The sequence below is a fragment of the Stegodyphus dumicola genome, chromosome 2, assembly GCF_044657685.1.
Source record: "Stegodyphus dumicola isolate Sdum_Otavi_A_Nest chromosome 2, ASM4465768v1".
Lineage (NCBI taxonomy): Eukaryota > Metazoa > Arthropoda > Arachnida > Araneae > Eresidae > Stegodyphus > Stegodyphus dumicola.
In genome coordinates this window covers 68,679,093-68,703,223 of record NC_140769.1, presented here as the reverse complement: position 1 = coordinate 68,703,223, position 24,131 = coordinate 68,679,093, and the positions used below count along the sequence as shown (strand labels likewise).

At 33.8% G+C, this 24,131-nt stretch overlaps 1 protein-coding gene across 7 annotated transcripts in view; it reads right to left on the bottom strand.

Annotated features, from left to right (window-relative positions):
- LOC118198493 (uncharacterized) overlaps positions 1-14,149 on the bottom strand; it is a 140,266-nt gene extending 126,117 nt beyond the window's left edge. Inside the window, exons 1-2 of one of the 7 annotated variants that reach the window (XM_085810752.1) lie at positions 11,971-13,510; positions 7,838-7,933 (exon numbers count right to left, since the gene is read on the bottom strand). In XM_085810752.1, coding sequence (XP_085666878.1) covers positions 7,838-7,873 — 36 coding nt within the window. In that variant the 5' untranslated portion in view covers positions 7,874-7,933; positions 11,971-13,510. The other 6 variants (XM_085810754.1, XM_085810756.1, XM_085810755.1 and 3 more) reach the window with 6 other exon arrangements.
- Between the last annotated feature and the right edge of the window lie 9,982 nt (positions 14,150-24,131).

Genomic DNA, 24,131 nt, shown 5'->3' with positions numbered 1-24,131 from the left:
ATTTCTTTTAAACTTATTGGATTGAATTAAATCTACTTTGCCGACAGCGCATAAACCACAATACAATAAATGCATTCTTTAAAATTCACTCTAGTATTTGTTTACTATAGCGACACTCTAAACTTGATTCACTTAACAGTATTAATAATTATATAACAGTTAACTTATACAGTCAAAAGTCGTTAATTCGGACAACCATAATCCGGACCTCAAAGCTACAAAATTTCTGTGCATGCGTCGAGTTGATGCATGCGCGTACGACCTTTACGGCTGCGAACAGGCATACACGCATGCGCAAAATATGTTTACAAATGCGCGTTTAATGTATAACGGACGGTATAAGCTAAGCTAAAATTATCTAATTCAGTTAATGTTGCAGATTGCGCTGTTCCTTAATCTTCTAATTGGATTCGGCTTATTATTTTTTGCAGACTGTTTTTAGAGCAATTTTATAAAAGTAAGCTTGAACTTTCGATTATGTCAAAAAGAATTTCCGATTCTGGAGCTATCAAAGGATCTATAAAGCGAAAGCATGTTCCGATGTCCATCAAACAAAAAGTGGAATAGCTGCAAAAAATGGATAAAGGCATATCCTTTGTTTATCTAAACTTAAACGTTTGTTTATCTAAGCTTTGTTTATCTTTAACGCCACAGCGCGCAATGAATTGGAAGTTGATCTGTCAGCACTATCCTTATCTTCAGGGCAGATGTTTTTATTTTATTTGGCTTAATTCCTTACTAAATGTATTATTTCATCTTGATATACTCCGTCTTTGATATGATTTAAATCAAATTCCTCATCATTATAATTCGCTTCCGACAGCGAAGAAAGTGACAGAGGTTATTGAAAACGAAAAAATTTCGATTGACAGATTAGTCGGTATTCTCGACACAGCAATTATAGGACTTGAACAGCAAAACTTTGTAACTGAACAAGAAATTATGTCTGTTTATAGAATTAAAGAGAATGTATTATCACATAAAAAATGAAACAACTTACATTGAAAGAAATGTTTAATAAAGTAAACCAATAAATATTAAGCTTTTTTTTTTTTTTTTTTTTTGTAAATTTTGATACCCTTTAGATCATAATTGTTCTTTATTTCATAAATTACGGTTTCATATTTTTAATTTTATAATTTCTGCATGCCATCTTACCAGATTTAAATTGATGATCTATAATCCGGAAAAATCGATAATCGGGAATCGCCGAAGTCCCGACGAGTCCGGATTAATGACTTTTGACTGTATAATAATTATATAATAGAAACTAAGTTAACTGTTATATAATCCAATATTTATATAACAGTTAACTTATATATTTCGTTCATATTATAACTCAATGCACAGAATTTATATCATTTAAAGAATAGAATTATCTAATTGTTGCCACATGTTCTATTCAAATACTATAATAAAGCTAGAATGATGTATAAAAGTAATTAAGCAAACAAAAAAGAAACAGTTTTTCACAGACGATTGAGTATTTCTCATTTAATTAATTCAGTTCTCACTTCGCGAGAAGGCAAAAATGCATAAAAACTCAAAATATCTATATTAAAAATTACGAAGTAAATCTTAAACACTTATTTCCTCGAAAAAATTCCAGAAAGAATTAAGCATGATTTAATTGGCAATAATAAATGAATGCGTTATCTTTGTTGTTACAAAGCTAAGTTTCTCTAGATTGGCAACAAATCCACTAGTCTCCTGTTTCAAATGTAAACATCAATGGCCGCCATTAAAAAAGGCTTAGCGGCACTTAGACAACTTTAAAATTGTTGATAATTCTAAAAATATTCCATACAGATTTACTAAAGGCATAAAAACCTTAACCGAAAGATAAAAACAACATAATACAATCATTTTTAAAGCAAAAAATGTACAATTTACATACATATAAGAGTAAAGAAACTGAGATCACTGAGCCAAGTAACAGAATGGATATATATATAAATATATTTATATACGTTTGGTGCGGCCAATTGCAACCAAAATACGAGGTGCACATCTACATGTTATAGCAGTCCTAAATACAAAATTTCAACATTCTGAGGCTACTCGTTTTTGAGTTATGCGAGATACGTATGTACATACGTTCGTACAGACGCCACGAAAAATTCTCTTCAGAATTAATTTTAAAGCAGTTTTATAATTTTTTTGAAGGAAAAGAGTATTTTATTCTGTCCTTACGTACAGATATCATGCAAAAACATCATTAAATTGCATTCGATAGCGGTCAAAATGGATATTTTCGTTGAAATAAGCTGCCTGAAACTTTTCGCGATTACAATACTTCCTTTTTACCTCGTACAAGGAAGTAAAAAAGGAGGCAAAAAGTGTAAAATTACTTCTATAGATAAAACTGATGCATATTCTGAGAATTTTAAATATTCCGAGACAATTAATTACATGGGAAAAATGCTTACTATGAAAAAATTAAAAAGAAGATATTTTTAATTAATTACATAGCTAATTTTGCTTTTGCTAAGAGTTGTTTCGTAAATTGTGCTTTTTATAGCATTATACCTTGTTTATTTCTCAGTTTCAAAACATTGTATAATAAGTTGCCAAAATGAAACTTTATAATATGACAGCGGAAAATAAAAATGTTTTATTTTAATGTTATTTTTTTACGCCAAAATGTTGACAAGTCACCAAATTTAGAACCGTTTAATAAAAGAATTCACATTCCCAAAAGCGAAAATTGTTTAAGAGCTCTTTATTACAAAAAATGAATTTCGAAATGCTTATGCTGCACTTCTTGCTTAGAAACTCGAGTATCCCGTCATTTATACTAAAAATAGAAACAAATTAAAACCCATGAACCCATTCAAAAGATAACAAATATACGTCAGTGAATCGCCAAAAATATTCCTCCAAAATGCTAATTCACACTCAAAATGGCAGTCGTAAAAACAGACAGAAATTTCAGATGATTAAAATTAAGGACCTTCTACTGATTTTGGCCAAAATTAAATACTTTTAAGGACCAAAAAATCGATTCCAAGAAATTTCAGGACTTTTACGGACTCTTAAGGACCGTACGAACCCTGATATACAAGAGAAATACAAATAATACAAAAAGTAAATGTCCAAAACAAAATGCAGTTATTAAAAAATAATATATAATGTTGACCTAAACACGCACATTCAATAAGCAAAACCAGAGAACCCATTACAAAGACATTGCAGTTAGCAAACTAAAATGCGTTGGGTTTGAAATAATTAATTACAAATACACTTTAGTAAAAATGCTGAAATAGTACATGAAAAATAAAAAATATTGCTTACCAACATTAACAACTGATAAAAATTACACACATGGTTCTGCACACATACACAGATCAGTTTCAGAACACTGGATCCATACCAATAAGAGATGGACAAGGTTGACCAAGATCCAACACGACAAATGAGGATCATTATTTGGCACTTTCAGCAAGGTGACACGAAACTGCTACAGCTTTACAGTTCTCATGCGAGCTGTATGCTGCTTTTGGAATTTAAGTTACATGGTCTCTAATTGCTCAAGTAGCTCATGAGATAAGATTGCATGCCAGAATACTCACTGTTTGTATGCCGCTCATTGCAGCACACAAGAGAGTGCATTTAGCATAGTGCAGACCAACATGTCCCTTAGACCAGACTTCATTGGAGCACTGTGCCTTTTACAGATGATTTAAGATTTAGCCTGGACATTGATTCTCGGCCTACCTGTATCTGTAAAAAGCGTGGAAAATGATATAATTTGTTCCTCATCAAGGAAAAGAATCACTACAGTGGTGGAGGTGTAATGTTTTGAACAGGCATTATATAGGATGGCCAAACATGGCTGCATGTGTTTGACAAAGGCTCTCTGACTGCTATATGGACACAGATCAGATCTTACAGCTCTGTATTTGACTTTATAGAGATGCAATTGGTTCTGGGTTTCTGTTAATGGATGACACTTGTCTGCATAGGGTTCAGACGATTGATGGTTACCTGGAAAGCAAGGATATTCACAACATGGACTGACCAGCCAGATTTCCTGACCTTAACCCTATACAGGATGTCTTGGGAATTCTTGGGAGGGCAATTTCATCTTGCCATCCTTCTCTGAGAACCATTCCAGAGTTGAAAAATACCTTGCTGCAATAATGGGATCGACTGCCACAGAGACTTCAATTGCCTCTTGTTCAAGTACGCTGTCACACTGCATGACCTGCCTGGCTGAAAAAGAAGATCATACCCCATATCAGACACATTTGCAGTTGTATACAGCAGTGCTCCGCAACCTTTTCTCACCTGCGACGCACAAAAAATCTTTCTGGAATTTCATGGCACACCAAAGAGTTCCAAGTTATCAAGGAAGTGCCGAAAAAATTCAAATGCTGGCACACTTACAATCACACACACAACCACACAACAATGAAATATATTAAAACATTTAAAATAGACATTATTAAGGAAAAAAATTGTCATTGTGTATTAAATACATGATAAAAAATTGCAAAATGTCAAATACATGTATTTGATTGCGGCACACCTATATCCTACTCATGGCACACCGGTTGCGGAGCACTGGTATACAGTACAAAGTCCGAAATCCAGACCCCAAAAACTGCCAATAATTTTTTTTATATATATAAATGCTTTACGCATGCGCATTTGATTTTTTTCACCCGTAGATAAAACATGTGGAGAGACCGATTCTTAATTTCCATTCAGCACTGAATAAATACCTCGTTATTGAAGAAACAATAATTTAGCATAAATCTGTGTGAGCAATAATTTGGCTTCGTAGCTGCAATTTCAAACCAAAACATTCTATATAGAAGCATTGTTGATTTTACTCCTACTATATATCCCTGATGCCAACTTGGCAAATCGTTAGTTATTACATTTTGCTTTCACCTCTGCATGTTTATCAACAAATGACAACTTGAGCAATGACTCATGCAGTGATGCCCAAACAATTTTTTTTTTATGTATTAATACAAAGAGTATGGTAACCTTTCATGTTGAAATTCTTATGCTTGGCAATGATTACAGATTTAAGTTAATGTGCTAAGAAATATTAACAAGGAAAAATTTAACAAAAATTTCTTTCCATATGCTAAAAATAGATTTTTTTGATGATATTCATAGGCCAAAAGATTACATTTAGTGCTAAAGAATAACTAATTTGTTTTTCCTGTAAACCCAAAACCGCGCCAGAGCTCGTATGGCCGCACCGGGCAGCAGAATTTACCGAAACCAAGATTTTTGGAATTTAGAGAAGCACCGAACAACAAAATTAAAGGATGAAAATATTTTTAGAATTTAAAGAAGGCATTGTGATCCAAAATTTAGGGACCGCAAAAATTTAGAACTTAGGCATTTGTTAGCAGAATTTAGTGCCCGCAGAGACAGCATCAGGTGGTAAGATATCTAACACCAGCCCTCAAAAAGCCTTAAGTATATGAGAGAATTTATTTATTCACGATTAAGATAAGCATGTGCAAGAAATAGACACAAGTATAACAAATAACTTAACTAATACAATCAGGCTTAATTGTCTCAATGCACAGTAAAAGCAAGACAAAATTTAGTGGAACAACTTGACTTTCGTCCCTAATCTCATGACGCATAGCCAATAATGTATAGCGGATTCTATTAAGCTAGGCTAAAAATATACTTTACTGATTCCAAGGAATTTCAGCCAATATGGCAGATTGTGGTGTTCCTTAACTTTCTAATTTGATCCAGCTTAATTATTTTTTTGCAAGCTGTTTTTATTACAGCAATTTGATGAAAATTAAAGTTTCAGCTTTCGATCATGTTCAAAAGAGTTTCTCTAATTCTGCAACTGTAACAGGATGTACAAACCGAAAGCATGTTTTGATGTTCATTACACAAAATATGGAATTGCTTCAAAAAATGGATGAAGGTATATCTGTCTCAAAATTGTGCAAGAAGTATGGCATTGGAAAGTTAACTGCATATGACATAAGATAACAGAAAAAAGAACTTTCTGAATTTCTTGTGGATTCTGACACCCCGTTCGCAACTAATAACAGAAAATTATTTGTTATGCTAAAAGTGAAGATCATGACAAAGTGGTAATTGAATGGGTCAGAAAGCATCACAGCGAGGCTGTGCCATTGACGGATCAAATACTAATGGTGCAAGCTAAAATATTTCAATAAGAAATAAACTTAAAAAACTGAGTGCATATGCAGGTTGGTTAACCAAATTTAAAAATTGCTGTGGTATAAGGCAATTAAGAATTTCAGATAAACTATTTGCAGATGTGAAACTGGTCTTTTATGTACCACAAAATACCTTGGCAACCTCCACAGAAAAGGCTCCAACTCGTGTCAAAGATTCCAAAGCGAGACTAGCAATTTTAGTATGTGTAAATGCGGCAGGAACGCACAATTGTAAGCTTTTCGTAATCGGAAAAAAATGCATGACTTCAAGCATTTAAATGAGTAAAAAGTTTTCCATTATATACTGTGCAAATAAAAGAACATGGATGACACAAGTGTAATGAATGATTGGCTTGAAAATCATTTCATACTCAAGGCTCAGCAGAATTCGGTTGGTTTACCTGATGACGCAAAAATTGTCCTGATTGTAGACAACTGTTCGGCTCATATTTCACTTAAAGTTTTATTAAAAGATAATATATCCGTATTATTCTTTTCTCCAAATTGTACATCCATCATTCAGTCTATGGGTATCAGAATAGTGCGCACGCTGAAATGCAGATTATAAAGTAGAATTTTTGTATTGCAAACCAAAGGTTAAATTTTTCAATTAATGGAATTTTTAAAGAAATGTGGAGAAGTGGTAATAAATGAAGATAATATAACAGAAGTTTTTCATTTCAATGACATTGCCCCAATTATCAATCAACAGATGCAAAATCTGTAATATGGTTTCTAGATTCAGAAAATACCACTACTGATAGTGAAAAAAGTGACAGAGAGGTTATTGAAAACGAAAAAATTTCAATTGACAAGTTAGTGGGAATTCTCGACACAGCAATTACAGGACTTGAACATGGAACTTTATAACTGAATACAAAATTATATCTGTCTACAGAATTAAAGAGAAAATATTAGAACAAAAAACCAACTTAAACAAATTACACTGAAAGAAATGTTTAATAAAATAAACAAATATTTATTTTTTTCTTTTTTTGTAAATTTTGTTACCCTTTAGATTATAAATGCTTCATTATTTCATAAATTATGATTTCATATATTTGGTTTTATAATTTCTACATGCCATCTTACAAACATTAAACTGATGATCTAATATCCGGAAAAATCCCAAATCCGGAATCACTGAAGTCCCAACGAGTTTGGATCTTGGACTTTGTACTGTATAACAATGTGAATTTTGGACACCCCTGCACCATGAGTTTTACTGATAGTCATGCATTTATAAAATGGCTTTTGAATGGTACATCTTTTTCTCTAGTATATATATATATTAATATCAAATTTCATTAAACTGTATGCTAGTTTTTCAGAAATTCGACAGTGTGCAAATTCTCTTAATTTTGTATATGAGTGTATTTCACTTAATAAATTATTTGTCTTCATATTGATAACTTTATCAAATGAAAATAAATTACAAGAAGCGTGCTCTGAACATAAGCAAGACTATTATACATATGTATCTATGATACAGATACATACATATAATTTGCTTACAGTTATAGTTTTAGGTAAATGAAATAATGCAGTTAAATAAACAGTTAGAAAGTAAATAATTCATAAGGATGGATTATATGGACATAGTAAGTCCATTTATGATTAAATCGTCACAAGCTTTACTAGACATTATTATATTTAAATACCTTCAAAAAAGCTCCAATATCATCAAACTCGTCCATATTTCAATATTTACAATATGAGGAGTTGTAAAGGATATATTTATATTTCTAGCAAGCAACCTATTATAATAAGCACAAAATAAAAGATGCAGAAACAAAACCAGGAAAATACACAAGTAAGCAATAATAAATACATCAATGTTTCAATATTTTCTGTTTAAAATATAGGAGAATTATCGCAAAACTAAAAGTATGCATACAGTTATTCTGATAAATTTAATATATATTCAAAAATTCATATTCAATTTTTAACATTTTATAATTTACATACATATTTAATCAAGCAAAATTTAATCAAGAGAAGAAAGAAATTTTTTTTATGTAGGAAGCCAATGCATTTTATCTTTTAATTGTTCCACATGAATACCATAGCAGCCAGCTTTGAAATATGAAAAAGCAGAAAGTTAATCAACTGAAAACTGGGAGTTTCTGAGAGATTTTTCTTGCTGCACGGTGGCAACATTTTTGAAGTACTCAAAATTGATTTAAATTTGCTTTACAATGCAATACCTTGGTGCAAAACATATTAATTACATATTCTAATTTTTATACTCTTCGTTTAATTTCATTTTGCAATTTTCTTAGACTTATGAAAAAAAAAAAAAAAATTTCTGAGTAGGTAAAGAAAGCTTAAATTTCTCAAAATATTTTTAAACGTGGTAAAAAGTAAAATTAATAATTCATGTGTAGTATTGTGCCCAGTATTGTGTGGATAAATTTAGAAATGTACCATATATTTATAAGATACTTTCTTTGTCTTTACCATGTAACTTCATGATGTAATTGGAAGCACATTCCACTAGCAATCCAGAGATCTGGAGTTCGAATCCTGGCAAAGGCACTGCACATTTTTCATATCTCCAACCTCTAGAAAATCAAGAAGTTAATCTACGATGGCACAAACTAAAATATGGTGGACAATAAGTTGTCCCCATCAGGATCATGCAACTAGGTCCGAAGCCCCTGTGCTTTTGTGGTGTAATTAGGAACATGTCCGGCTAGCAGTTGAAAGCTCCAGAGTTTGAATCCCAGTGAAGGCACAGCCAATTTTTCATTTTTCCTGTTCTGAAAAGGATCTAATCACTCTACATATTGATTAAAGCAAGACTAAATACAAATATTTACTAAATTCAACATTTGGTTGAGTCTTCATATAAAGTTCTGTGCAAGTGTACAGCAGATTAAGATAATTCTGACCACAGAAAATTTAATAAGAAAACTTTTGCTGAAGATCACTATGGATGGAGGGATGAAATTTGCACAATTTCAAGCTTTGTTAATTCTATAACAAAACTCAACCTGTGCAAATTTTATTTGCACTATTTAATTTTTTTTATTGTTGAAAAATACTTTCAGTACTGTTTTGTTATCGGAACCAGATTCAGAAATGTACGAATGTATGCATGTGTGTATGTACGCACATACATATATTCGTACTTGCATTTATACATGCATACATGAATATATCCATTCATACATACATTTTTTTATCTGCTCCTGATAACAGAACAGTACCATACTTTCTTTAGTAAAGGCTGAAATTTAAAAACCGAAAGATTGATTGTCTACTGGGAGATGAATAAAAAAACTGGAATAGTAGGCAGCTATGTAAAACTGACAATACTATAAAAGAAACAACTATATTATCAGGGTTATCATACATTTTGTACTTAGAAAAACCTCTAGAAATCTGAATTTCAAATGCCTTAATCATATTTATACTGCCCATATTTATATTAAATAAACAAAATGCCTACATCTTTATTTAATAGCATAAAAGATGCCTTGGTTAGAGTAGATTTCAGGGTGCCCCTTCTATTAAGTCGTTGCTTCATTTATGGTAACTTAAGTAGCTGAATGTTACGGACACCCTATTATGACATAACTGGTTGCGTGATTGTGGTGTATTTGAATGATGGGAAAAGATTTGTGACAAAGAATTTCTTGTGGTGTGTGCTGGTTAGAAAGTTGTTTTGTGGTTTAGATGGTAAAATGGCTGAATATGGTACGGTTAATTTGAAGTTTTCTGTACAATTTGGAATGAAAGAGAAAACGAACATTAATTGATTAATGTGCAAATGAAGATTTATACCATTAGCCATTATAAGTGTCCTATTCGTAGGAAGGAAATGCATATGGTCGAACGTCAGAGGTTATCAGCACTATGAAGGATACATTTGACTGTTATCTTTGTGAATTTATGTGTCGACACCAGTATACAGATTTCAGTTCAGATAATTTTAGGATGTTTTGGGATGCTGTTAAAGAATTTTGTTTGACTGAAGACAGGAAAATTTCTAAATAAGGTAAGTGGACATTTACTTTGTGTAGTACTAAGATGAATTTCCTTTGTTATGTTATTTGATTGCTTGATTTAAAATGTGATTTACTGAGATTATATATTTTCTGTTGGCTGCTTCTTTGACTTTTTAAGTGAAAATAGATCGATGTGTACATGGACAAAGTCAAGGGAGTGTGCAATGCCAAGTTTGTGCAATTCTATGATTTTTTTAAAGTGAAAATAGGTCGATGTGTACGTGGATACTGAGTTTGTGCAATTCTCTGACTTGTTGTTTTAGCTTTGTGTAGCAGCAATTTTTGGATTGCACAAACTCAGTATCCACGTACTGCCAAAAATTGCCAAGAAGTGTATGAAATAAATTAAATGGTGTCCTGAAAATAGTATTAAATCAATTAATTAGTACAAATACAGTAATTTTGTTACTATATTTTAAGATGCCTCTAATAGACTGAATATCAAGTTTGTACATATTTCGGCTATTAATATACATAGCATCAAGTGAAACAGAAAATAGTGGATAACTGATTCAACGTTATATCTCAGATGCACTTTTAGTTAGATGGTTTAAGCACCAGGACAGAAAACGATGATTTTCAGGTTCTACTCATACTGATGAAGCTTTCATTTTAAATTAGGAATATATCATCTTAAACAGATGATGTCACCTGGTAGCACTCATTCATTGCCGACTGTAGGATTTTAACTGGTGACAAGGGATATGAACACGATTTCCACTGATCAAAACAACTATATCTTTTACCCTGTATCATATGGTCTATTTTTAGACCAGGTGGTTTGGGTCATATTCCTCTCATCCTTAACAGGGTTCACACATACATAAACATCACAAAAATGCAACTTGCATCAGGACTTAAAAGAGAAGGGCTAGCTCATAAAGCTTTTTCCCTTGAAACAGGCAGTGGGGTGTGATGACGTAGCCACGATGGCACTGAGCGCGGAGATGCAAATGACAACATAAGAAATTAGCTTTTTAAATCTGAAGAACCAGCACTTAAAATGAGCTGTGTGTGAAAGATAGCTATAATTTAAAAGAGCCAATGTTGCTGCAGTATGCATTTTACACTGGACATTAAAAAATTTAATAGTACTTACTCAATTTTAAAATAACAGATAAAATGTGCTACTCTTAGCATAAAGTTCCTTTTTTTTTTTTAATTTGCAGCGATTTTTTTCTTTCTTTAAATGCCTGTTTATTTCATATCATTTCTTTATCTACATGTTAACTCAGAAAACTGTACTACTGCTTCTAAGATAACTATAATAACAGCTATTTAAAATTAATCAAAAAACAACCTTAAATTGGCATAGTTTTCAAAATTTCTGCTAATCTAAGTTTGAGTGTCAGCCTAATTGTAAATTTTACATTGGCATATTTTTCTCCCGATTCAATATAATAACATATTTTCTTAATAATTTTGTAACTTAGGCTTACATCAATATTACATTTAAATAAATGCATTAAGATTATTATCTTAATTTATACGAAACAACTTTACTCACAGTACCTAAAAAAAAAAAAATTATTTAATTTTTCAAAAGTTGAGATTAAGGAGACACGTTTTCTTATGCCAATTACTTTAATGTTATACTATTATATTTTATCTAGAATACTAACCTAGCACAAAACCGAATCAATAATAACACAGAATACAATAAAAATAACTTTAACAATAACTTAACAAAATTAGTTCTCATTTGAAATATGCTTTATGCTAGTAACTTCTAAAATGTCATCTAGAAATATTTCAAATCAAAACATATTATATATGCTTACTTGTATAGTCACAATGCAACTACAAGTTGTTGAAATATTATTTATTGTCTACCACATTCGAAGCAATCTATTTTTTTGCCTTTTGGGTTGCTTTTTTTGGAGGAAAAAACATATGCATTTCTATTTAAGAAACTTGTTCTACAGAACTCTTATGACAATGCAACGTGAAATATCTTCACTAGTATATCTGATTTTTTCCTTCTTTTCTAGCAATGCGCTAATCTGCATCTTTGTAAAAATATGCTTTGGATGTTTTTCGAGATTCTCTGATCTGTGCTGTTTTTTCCTAAATTTCGCTATTTGGGATTTTAATTTCTGAATTTCCGATACAAATTTCTTTCTAGATGTCGTTCACCTTCTTTGTCGCTGAGCAAACATTCTCAAATTTTTCAATATTTTATTACAATTTTCTAAGGATATTATTTTGCTCTTCAAATTATCAATACATTCTTGTTTATCTTTACACTTAGGTCATTCAGGGTTATTGTCACTTAGCGCATTGTCACTTGTGAGTTTTATTTCAAAATCATTCACATTTCATTTATTATTGTCAGCTTCAATTTCATTCTTGGCCTCAAAATAAATTTTCTTTGGGCTTAATTCGTGTAGTCTTTCAAAAGCACTCTGCATTAGTTTCCTTTTCAAATGTCACCGATTTCTTGGTGTTATTTCGTTTACTGCATACGATAAATTTACTTTCGGCACAGTATTGCATTTCAACAATTTCTTTTGCGGCAATCAAAGTAAATGATTTTGCTAATCTTTGGAATATGGTAACAGGTAGTTTGGCGACATTTTCGTAAAGCCATAAAGGTTACTAGCTAGGACTTTAGCAGTATACATGGATAAAGTCAAGAGTGTGCGCAATGCCATTATTGTGCAATTCTGGGATGTTTTTTTAAGTGAAAATAGGTCGACATGTACATGGATACTGTGTATGTGCAATTCTTAAAAACGCGGCAAGCAGTTTGAGATTCTGCACTTTCTCCCAATTTCGCACCTAATCTTCATCATGATTAAGCACTTTTGTTCCATAAAAGTTCTAGCATAAGCGTAATTCGGCTAACAGATTGTTAGAAAAAAATGTTGAGTTAAAAAAAAAATGCCTTTACTTCGTGAAAACAAAATGGCGTCCAAACAAAAACTAGCAGGTTGCCGTAGCAGAGTTGGTCGCCAAAAAATCGCCAAGTTAACATAATCCAAAGATTAACCCCCTGCTGCAGGTACCACGACCCCCAATGGGGGATCGCAACCCACAGTTTAAGAAACCATGGTCTAAGGAATTATAATGATATCAAGGAATTTCTTATAAAATGCTTTGTGTTCTTATTATTTACGAACAGAATAGTACTGAGCTATAAAGATAATCTAACAAATGTCTTTTGTCAATTTATAAAGTTGCCAATGAGTTCACAGTTGATATGCACTGTTTCAGAACCAATGAGCTAAACATAAGTGTAAACACTTAAAAAAGAATATGGGAATAACGTTTCTTTAAATATATACATTTCTCAATCATTATACACATCTTGTTTCACAAAATATATCACTATGCAGAATTAAAAACTTACTACTTTTCAGACGGTAAAATGATTCAATAGACTTTGCAGCATATTATAACAACAAATGCAACATATCAAAATATTGTCTGCTTTCGGCATTTCAGTTTAAATTGGGGAAAAAATTAAAATAATACTAATAAAATATTATTTTCTATGTGTTGAAATAAATTATCAAAAACTGCCTTTCATGTACAGAATTAAAAACTGCAACAATATTCTATGACAGAAAGTTTAACATTCTGAATAAGAGCTTTGCAAATAACAAAAATTATATGTTTATCATATTTAGTCTATACAAATTGGAACAAAGACAAACGACAAATTAAAGAAAAATTAAATCTGCCTCTACAGCAATGGTGAAATACTATGCATTTACATTAACAACTCACGTACGTCTTCTACAACATTTGAATTACGGCCGTCGTTGTCATAGCAACGGACTGATAAAATTGCTTTTAAAAAATTTCAGTTTGAAATTTCTATTAACGCTTAATAGCATACTTTAAAAAAATTCGTTTCCTATCACTTTGACTTCAAGAGTTTATGTTACATCACTGATAGCATATTTATTGAATTTCGCGACGAAAATACCGATAAATTTCGAAGCGCCATCTGATGGCAACTATTGAAATGAAATTATTTTCCTATTTTCCCTCAAATTTTTCATCTTGATAACGAAATCAAACAGGTTCGAAGAGAAAAATTGAGTTTTCCCATATTTTGATATTATCTTGAAATAAAACTAAAAAAAGATAGAACAGAAGATGGACCCCCAGTCAGAAAATAAAACCCAAATAACAAACAACGACCACGTTCTTATCATTAGTAAAACATACTTATTCAGAAACGTGGTCTCTGTTGAAAATTCTTGGTCTGCTCCTTGAAAAAGACCAAGAAAGTTTCCACAATTTTATACATTTTACATCAATTTTACTGATTTGTTCTTGTTTTAATTTTATATGAGTATTTCCTGTTAGAAAATTGCTCCATTTCATAATCTAATTTTGATTTAATTATTATCTCTTAATTTTCTCTCTATATATATAGATATATGCATATGTAACAATAGCATCAAAAAGATGGAGCAGCGTCGATGCGTAATAGCAATATATAATAGATCGTAGATCAATATTGAAGAGGAAGAATTCTGATTGCGTAGTATGCTAATAATGTTGACTTCGTAATATCTAAGAAACTTGGAAGTTTTAATTCGATTTTATTTCCAGTTGACACATTTGTAGCCATAATCACTTGGCACTCTAGTCCTGCCTATTAAAAAAAATTAAATTTTTGATATTGTTGCGATATGAATAGAGCAGAATGAAACAGCTTCTAACTGGCCCAGAGGGAAAAGCTAAAATGCGTAGTTATCCTTTATGAAAGTACACGAAGGGAAAGGTTTTGGTTTGAGTTAAATGTTTCTGTTCTGAATATTACGTCATGAGCTCTGCGCAGGCCATGCAAATGGAATGATCTAGAAATGACGCAAATCAGAGAAGTTATTACGATTTTTAGAACAGAGAGGGAGAATTAAAGTTTTAGCATTAGTTTAAATTATAATTTTGATTCACATATTTTTTCATCTTACATATGCCCCCTTCAAAGAAAAAAAAGCTAGGTGACAAAAAAGCCTGTTTAGAAGAAAGCATTACAGAATTAGCGAAACAAGGGTACGTAATACAGTACAGATACGTAATATGAAATTATGGTAAATGCATGTTAAAATTTATGGGTGACTGTATGTTAAAAAAAACACACACAGATCGTATTTTATTCTCGAGTGTCAAGATGTGGAAACATCTTTTTACTCGACTTTTGATAAAGATCGGGGGGGAGAAAGAGAGGGTGAAAGGAGTGTGGGAGGCGAATGAAAGAGAGTGAGGTCCGCACTAGCGGCGGCGAAAAAAGGGGGGTGTCAAGTTCAGTGTCGTGGGTGTTAAAACCGCAGAGTCAGTTTTGCGTGGATGAGTCAATTAAGGTTGGGATTCTTATGTGGGAAGGATGTCACAAGGGAAACGATATTTTTCTCTGGGACGCAGGGAGTGTCTTCTGAGAGTGCTAACAAGGCTATTACTGTGGGTTTGTACTGAATAAAAGAAGTTGACCGCTAATCGTTTAATATACTCTTGAATAAGTTCGATTCGAAGGTCTCTGTGAATATAGATGTTGGGAATATACCAAGGAAGCATTGATAATTTCTCGTAGAATTTTATTTTGTAGAATTTGTAATTGTTTAATATTGGTTTTAGCTGCATGTCCCCAAATCGGTGCTGCATAAAGAAGAGCTGGGCGCAGTATGGAGCGATATCGAATTAATTTGTTTGTAGTAGATAAGTTGCTTTTTCTACCAAGAAGAGGTCGCACAGTAGCTGTGGTGATTTTAAATTTTTGTACTACGGACCGGAAATGGGTTCTGAAGATAAGTTTTTGGTCAAGGGTGACTCCAAGGTATTTGGTTTCATTAATCCAGTCTATTTCTTCGTCAAATATTTCAGGGGGGGAGGATAGTATTTCATGTTTCCTTTACGAAAAATTGTTGCCTTAGTTTTATCAGTGTTAATTTTAATCCTCCAAAGGGTAAGCCATTTTTTCAGTTTTATGAGATAGCTTTGGAGTTGGTTTCTTACGGCGATAACTGTGCAGGCTTTAGTAAGTATGGCGGTGTCATCGGCAAAGAGTGCAAGATGAACAGAAGGGTCTTTAGGGATGTCTTGTGTATAAATATTAAAAAGGTGCGGCGAAAGTGCCGACCCCTGTGGGACACCAGCATTGATTACTCTGGTGGTAGAGTAAGCAGTACCGATTTTAATTCTGAATGTTCTGTTGCTGAGAAAAGAGGCTATTAAGCGAATAAAATGATCTGGAAAATTGAGAGTGATTAGTTTGTAAATAAGGCCTCGATGCCATACCCTTTCAAAAGCTTTCGCGATATCGAGAAATATAGCACCGGTCGGAAGCTTGCAGTTGTAGCCTTCAGTGATAATGTTGATAACTAAGAAGTTGGTGGTAAGTGCTATAATGATTACGAAAACCGAATTGTTCTTCTGGTAGAAAATTCATGGAAGGGTGAATTTTTTGGATGTGGAAAAGTAAGATTTTCTCAGTAACTTTAGACAGGTGGCTAAGTAAACTGATAGGGCGATAGTTCTGTGGGAGAGTTGGATTTTGTTGCGATTTAGTAAAAACAATTATTATAGCTTGCTTCCATGAGTTAGGAAAATGAGCGAATTTGATAGTGTTGTTGATTATCTTAGTTAGGCAGGTAAGAGCGTTGATCGGAAGATGCTTCAGTGCTTTGGTCGAGATGCCATCGTGTCCTGGGGCTTTCTTCGTTTGTAAGGCGCTGATGGTCTTGGCAACGATTGTTGGGGTAGTCAGGAAAGTGAAGTTGTACGGAGCAGGGGTATTTAGGAAGTTATTGACCACCTGGTTGACCCGTTCAATATGGTTATTGTCGTACGGAGTGGGATTAAGAGTGAATGTATCTTCCATATAGTCCGCAAAAGATTTAGCTTTATCTTCTTCTGTATATGAAGTTCCACTAGGTCCATGGATAGGTGGAATAGGTTTATAAGGTTTCTTGAATTTTCGGGAAATGTCAAATAGGGAATTGTCTTCTAAAGCTAGGTTATTTAGGAAATTGGTCCATTTTTGGTTTTTGAAGTTCTTGATTCTTCTGTTTTTTTCTTTTTGCATACAGTTTAGTTCGTGTTTGAGTTGTGGATCCCTGGTGGTTTGCCATCTTTTACGGATCCGATTTTTCTGTTTAATCCTATTTCTTATATCGGCAGGCAGGGGAAGGAAAGGCTTGTTCACATAAAAAGTATTGGTGGCTTCCTTTAAAGCAGAATTGATGCTGTTGGTAAATTTTGAGACTTCGTGTTCTAAATCTTCTGTATTGTTGATGCATGGGTTACCTTGTATGGAGTTATTTAGAATTTCAGAGTATTTGATCCAATTTGTAACTCCTATACTTCTGTCAAGTGAGGGGAGGTATTTATTAATGGGGATTTCAAATACAATGGGGTTGTGGTCGGAAGACAGGGCTGAGATTACAGATATTGCATCTGTTAGTAATGTTATTTGAGATGAAGAAGTCAATTGTGGTGGCGCTATTGTACCCGTAATGGGTGGGCTCGTCTGGAGCATGAATGTTATAATTATTTGATTGAATGAGTTTAAATATGTCATTTCCTTTCTTGTTAGCAGGTCCTCGGTTCCAACAGGGGTGTTTGACGTTGAAGTCCCCTCCGACAATGGTAGAAGTATTAGAATTAAGGAGGTAAATCAATTCTTGTGCGCTGGGATTATTATTTGGTGGAATGTATATATTCGAAATTTTGAATTTTTTATGTTCTATTACAATTTCTATTGTGTTACTTTCGAAAGTGGTGCTGGAATTAGGAATTTGAGCGTGTTTTATGCTCCTTTTAACAAATGTGATGATGCCACCGCCTCTTCCTGTCTCACGATCCGTACGGTAGGTGTTATAATTAGCATAAAGTACTTTGAGTGCTGGTTTAAGGTGAGTCTCTTGTATGAGTATTACGTCAGGTTCAATTTCATTAATGAGGTTGGATAATTCATCTTTTTTATGGTAAAGACCGTTAGCGTTCCAAGAGAGATTTTTATGTTGCATCTGTTCTTGAATTTATTAGCATTAAAGATGATTTCCTATTTTTTCAATGATTTCGACTACTGCGATTATTTTATCAAGAGGTGATTTCTTGGTTTTAATTTTGAGTCCTTGTATCACTATTGTCCAGATTGTTTTTAGCGAAGAGAAGTCAAAGAGGTCTGACAGGGAGGATTCTGCGGTGCTGGTAGTTTCTTCTGTTAGAATTTCGTTTTGAATGGAGGTTTGAGCGATATTTTCGTTACTGTTTGATGTCAGCGGAGGAAAGTCTTGTCTTCTGTTAGTCCAGGGATTGGTTGTTGGTGGAGGACTGGGTTGGAACTGAACGTGTTTGTTTTTTGGTCTGGCCGGGCAATTTGAGAAGTTGGCTGGGTGAGGACCTTTGCAGTGATAACATATGGCTGGCTGGTCACGACTACGAGTGCATTCTATAGGTTTGTGATTGCCTCCGCAACGGACGCATACCGAGTCTCTGGTGCAAAGCAGGGAACTGTGAAAAAATCCCTGGCATCTATAGCATTGTGGAGGGCCAGGTTTCTTGCGTAATGATTCTATTATTACGTTCATATAACCTATGCGTTTGATTTTGAATACTTCCTTATTTTCTTCTGATTTGGGTATATGTACTAAGAAAAGCGGCATTGGTTTATTTACTTTTCTGTTTCTTAATAGTGTAATAAAATTAACCTTAAATTCTTTGTCAAGAAGTTCTTGAGAGATGGTTTGGGGATCTGTGGTGATGGGTAAGCCTCTTATTATGACTTTTAAAACTTTATCTTCGGGCAATAAGTAGGTGTGGGCTTTAAGCTTAGTTTCTTCGACTATTTTGCGAATGAATCGATGTGAGTCAGAGTCTGCAGGCTGTATTTCAAGGCCGCGTCCTTTTAAGGTGCCAGTTATCTCTTTTCCGGTTTGCTTGTTTACGTTTTTTAAGAATTCATCCGCTTTTGGTACGTCATCTACGACAATAATTGGCACTTTATCAATGCTGCTTGTTTTGGGGCTGGAGTTTGGTTTTCTATTTGCGGGAATGGTGTCACTTTTGTTTGTTTGTTCTTTTGGGGTGGTAGTGAGCTGAGTGGCTGATTCATCTTCGTTGTCCAAATGCATGTCGTCTATTTGGTTCTCTAATTGCTGGTTTTGAGGGAAGGCTCCTCATCGGAGACAGAATCCGTTTGTCTATGGCGCAATTTTCTTTTTCTTTGTTCTTTGAAACCACTAGTGGATTGAAGTATGTCGCAGAAGTTTTTAATCTCTTCAGATTGTTTAGCGAGCTTTCCGTTAGAGGTTTGTAATTCGTTTATTTTTGCATTGGCCATCTCGTTTTCCTGCATACGCAGTTGATTAATGGCTTTTACAAGGAGAAAGTTTAGTCCTTTTTGATCACTAACGGACATAATCACTTTTGGGTCGTTACAGATATCTTGGATATCTTCCACCAAGGATCTGGTAGTTTCGACGTCATTGGATAAAGTAATTTTGTGACTTGATATTTGGAGAACGTTGGGTTCGTCATTAAGATGTCTCATGTGAGGATTTTCTGCGTTTGAAGGTGAATTTTCCATGTTTATGTTATTATTAGTTACAGTTATGTTTGTTGTGTCATATTGATTAATCATGTGAGGCAAATAAGTTGGAAAAAGGCCTAACTAGAGGCCGTACCCGAAGGTACCCTTATCAGCACGGTGAATAAAGAAAATCAGAAGAAAGAATAAAATACGACCTGTTTTATCCAGCGAAGGGTGCAGCAGTGAAGTTAAGGCGACGCTTTTGCGAGGCGAAAGCCAAAGAAGAAACAACCCAGAGCCCGTGAGGCGAGGTCGATGAACTCGGTATAGTAGCGGGGGTGGTAGCAACGCAAGGAAACGGAGAGCGAAGCGATGAGACTTCTATCTCGAACGCTGTCCCACCTCGGAATGCTGTATGTTAAACCATTATCACATACGATATTTGTTGCCGTAACAAAACGTTTGCAGCAACAGTTCTGAGAAACGCCTATTGGCGAAATAGGGTTACCATCTTTACTTGGTAAACAGGCTGAAAGCCAAACAAGAATCAGTTATCGCTCAGATTGGGGAAAGTGACGTTTCCTTTCAAGTGACATTCGCTTCTTCGTGTTGCTTTGTATCGCTCAGACGCTTTTCGTTTTAAACTTTATTGGTAGTAATGGAAGATAATAGAAAGGTGATTGCTATCAAGTTCATCACTTTGATCTTCACTCTGGCACTTCAAGTAACAGATAAACACACTTCTGGTTATAGTAATCAATTACATCAGTAATAGCCAAATTCTGTATACACTAAAAATACTTTAAAACGTGTGCTGGATAAGTCTGTTTATCAGACATTATTTATGTGTATTTTCTGTTGTTTGCATTGCAATGAAAATTTGATGGCTCACTGGAAAATTTGTGACCTGGTGACCACCTTCTGACCTTGACTAACTTTATGGCTCATAATTACTGTTCTGTCCATTCAAACAAACAAACAGACAAAAAAAAAAAAAAAAAAAAAACTTTTTATGACAAAAGTCTATACGGCTTATATTTACATCCTCACAGCCAGCAGATACTTTTCAGCAAAATGAAGATCAAATAAAGCACATGAATACATGAGCAATCAAATATGTGCGAGTTCTTTACTGTCCCAAAGAACACTCGGTAATACACCTAAAACACATTAATTATACCAACTCTAGAAATTAGGTGGTGCACATCATGAGTTTGTTTTATGTGATTACGGCAAAGCCTCGAGGGATATCTGCCTAGCAGGAGGGATCCCTTTGTAGAAGATTTTTTAAAACTGGCTCGTATACCAGTTACAAATGGAGCAAACCAAGGAAACGTCATGTAGCCAGCTCGTTCGCGGCATTTTAACCTGAGACAGAATTACCAGTGTTCAACGACGCTTCGGCACTAGTAGGCCCGTGCACTTAATTGGAAAGTGCAATTCATTTTTTAAACAGACATGAAGGTGAGAATCAGTTGTGCACTGTTTTAAGTAAATGCACAGCTGTTACATTTCTTATTATTTATTAGTCATGATTTTATTACGTAGATCATACATATGATATAATTATGAATTAACCCAATAACAAAATGTGTACACTCTTTAGTACTCAAATACTTATCAATTATTTTCAACTGATTATTACATACCCATAATAATTTGCAAGGAACTGATAACTATAGTTGCTGCCAATTACATAACCGGTATCTGAATTAAAAGCAACTTCAAATAAACTTCTTGGCAATATTCATTTTTGTATTCATACATACATATATATATATACACACATCTAATAAGTCATATATTTGCATACAGATAGAGAGATGCGATGGTTTAGAAGTTGTTAATATATATTTATTAGTATTAATGTAATGAATAAGATTTATATTAATGAATGTTTTTCCTCATGCATAATAATAAATCCATAAATTTCCAATGTTTCAATAGGTAGCATTTACAATAAAAGTATAGTTTCTAATGCATTTATAAAGCAAAAAGTATTTCATTAATAACATGAAAATAATAGACAAATTTAATAAGTATTCTCATTATTACATAAGCTATGCTTTTCTTTTTTATGCATCTTTTATGCTGTTTAAAATGTGTCACTGATTACGCAATTAACGAGTTAAAAGACAAGTAATTAGGAGAAAAACCGTGCATATACAAACGGATTTTAAAAAATTATTCAACTTAAATTTAAGAAATAAAATTCTATTATATAACAGTGATAATACACGATTAGCACGAAATACGACAAATTTGGCGAACTTTTGGCGACGAACAATTTGTAAACAAATCCGAACTGCAAGAACGTCGTAAAATACTGTCAACTCTGAAATTTCCACGATTACATATTTAATGAATATATATACATTTAAAAAATGACTCAGGCAGTTGTATTACAAAAAAAAATAATAATTAAATCGGCCTCTATTTCCACCGTCCATGACTTCACAGTGAGAGCCATAGCTAAAATTGAAAGTTACCCGTGATCCTTGAGAAGCAGAACTTTCGTCTGATTGGTTGAACGTTCGAGGAACACGTCTCCAGCCGGAACATTTTCGGACAAGTTTTAAAATGTTTCTCGTAGCCGGGACATGTTCCTCCTAGCTAGACGAAACATTTCTCGGAAGCCTGCCGCTTAAAGCCATCCTACTAGAATCTCGTTTCTCGGAATTGTCCCGGGTAAGCGCGCGCGTCCATAGAAGTGATAGGGCCCTTAAGTTTGGCCGCTGCTATTCGCACCACCGGTGCGATTAGCCACTTAAGCTATTCGCACCACCATTAACCACGCATGCGCATTGAGTTGTCAGATCCGTAACGAATTCCATGTACGAGAACTGCCTAATCTTTTTTTTTTTTTTTTTTTTAAAGGCGGGTTACTACCTTGGCGTAGTTTATTATTTTTTAAGCGTTAGCGACTTTCAAAAGTTTAGAAGGAAAATGGGTTCTTTTTGTTATAAAAAGGAGGAACACATTTCCTTTTATTAAAGTATATATAAAAAATCTGATGTGTACACCACATGACTTCCTTGTACGGAATATTAAATTATACACATTTTTCCTTGCATTTCATTTAACTTATTAGATTGAATTAAACCTACTTCGCCGACAGCGCATAAACCACAATAGAATAAATGCATTCTTTAAAATTCCCTTTGTTTACCATAGCGACACTCTGGCGCTAGGTTTACTTAACAGTATTATATTTTGTTCATATTATAACTTAGACTTAGACTCTATAATTGACCGAGCTATTGCGAAGAGCAATGTTGCCGGTTCCAAAATTAAAGCCCAAGGGCACTTGACATAAATAAATCCGGACGTGGAGAAAATCTCAGATGAGAAAACGGAGATAAGGGGAAGAAGAGAAGTACCAAAAGGAGCAAGACAATCCAATCGGACAAGTTCGCAAAAGGTGACGAGCGATCATAGCTTTTAAGGAGGACCCAAGACAATGGAAATCAATGACAACAATACGAGAAGATACACTACAGCAATAGTTCTAATGACAAATTCAAATATAATTAAACAACATCAATCAGTAGTGCTAAATACAACACAATACAAAACAACTATACAACACAATTTAAATACAATTATACAACGAAGCAACAGAAGAACTTCAATCAGAATCAGATGCATTGGAAGTGTAAATAGCTAACATTTGAGGATCTAAGTGAAAAAGTTGTCGTCTCCTCCCATGAAGGTATGGGCTGCAAGTGGTCTGATGCTTCTATCTTCGAAGAGAATTTCATAATTAAAAACTTGGGAGTAATTAACAAAGTCACATTGCACAGCTTTGTTGAAGAATTTTTCATTAGATCTTCTGATGTAATCTGGAATCGTCTCAAGTTTTAAGTCTCTGTGTAAAAGTTTATTGCGGATAAGATAGGGAGAGTCAGTAATAATGCGCAGAAATTTGTTTTGCACTACCTGTAATTGATGCAGTTGAGTTTGAGTGACCGTGTTCCAAGCAGGAGCAGCATAACAAAGTATCGGTCGAATGCAAGTGGTATATATATGTTTTTTGGTACGCAAGCTAAGATTTGAATATTTCCCAATGACCGGGAGAAATCTGCATATTATGCCCATGGCTTTGCTCTTGACACTATTAATGTGATTAGACCATGTGAGCCTTTGGTTCAAAATAATTCCTAAGTATTTGGCCTTTGTGACCAGAGGAACAGCTTCCTGAAAAAGGTAGAGGTCTTTAAAAGTAATGTTTTTCTTAGTTTTGCTAAGAATTAAAAGTTGTGACTTGCTAGCATTGATTTTTACTCGCGAATTTGTGCACCAGTCTTCTACGGCATAGAGGTAATTTTGCATTTTGTCTATTGCATGATTAGCTTGAATGGATTTAATTGCAATCGCCGTATCGTCGGCATAACATGCTAACAGAGAGTAATTGTCCAAACCAGGGTGAGGAAAATCTGATATGTAGAAAAGATA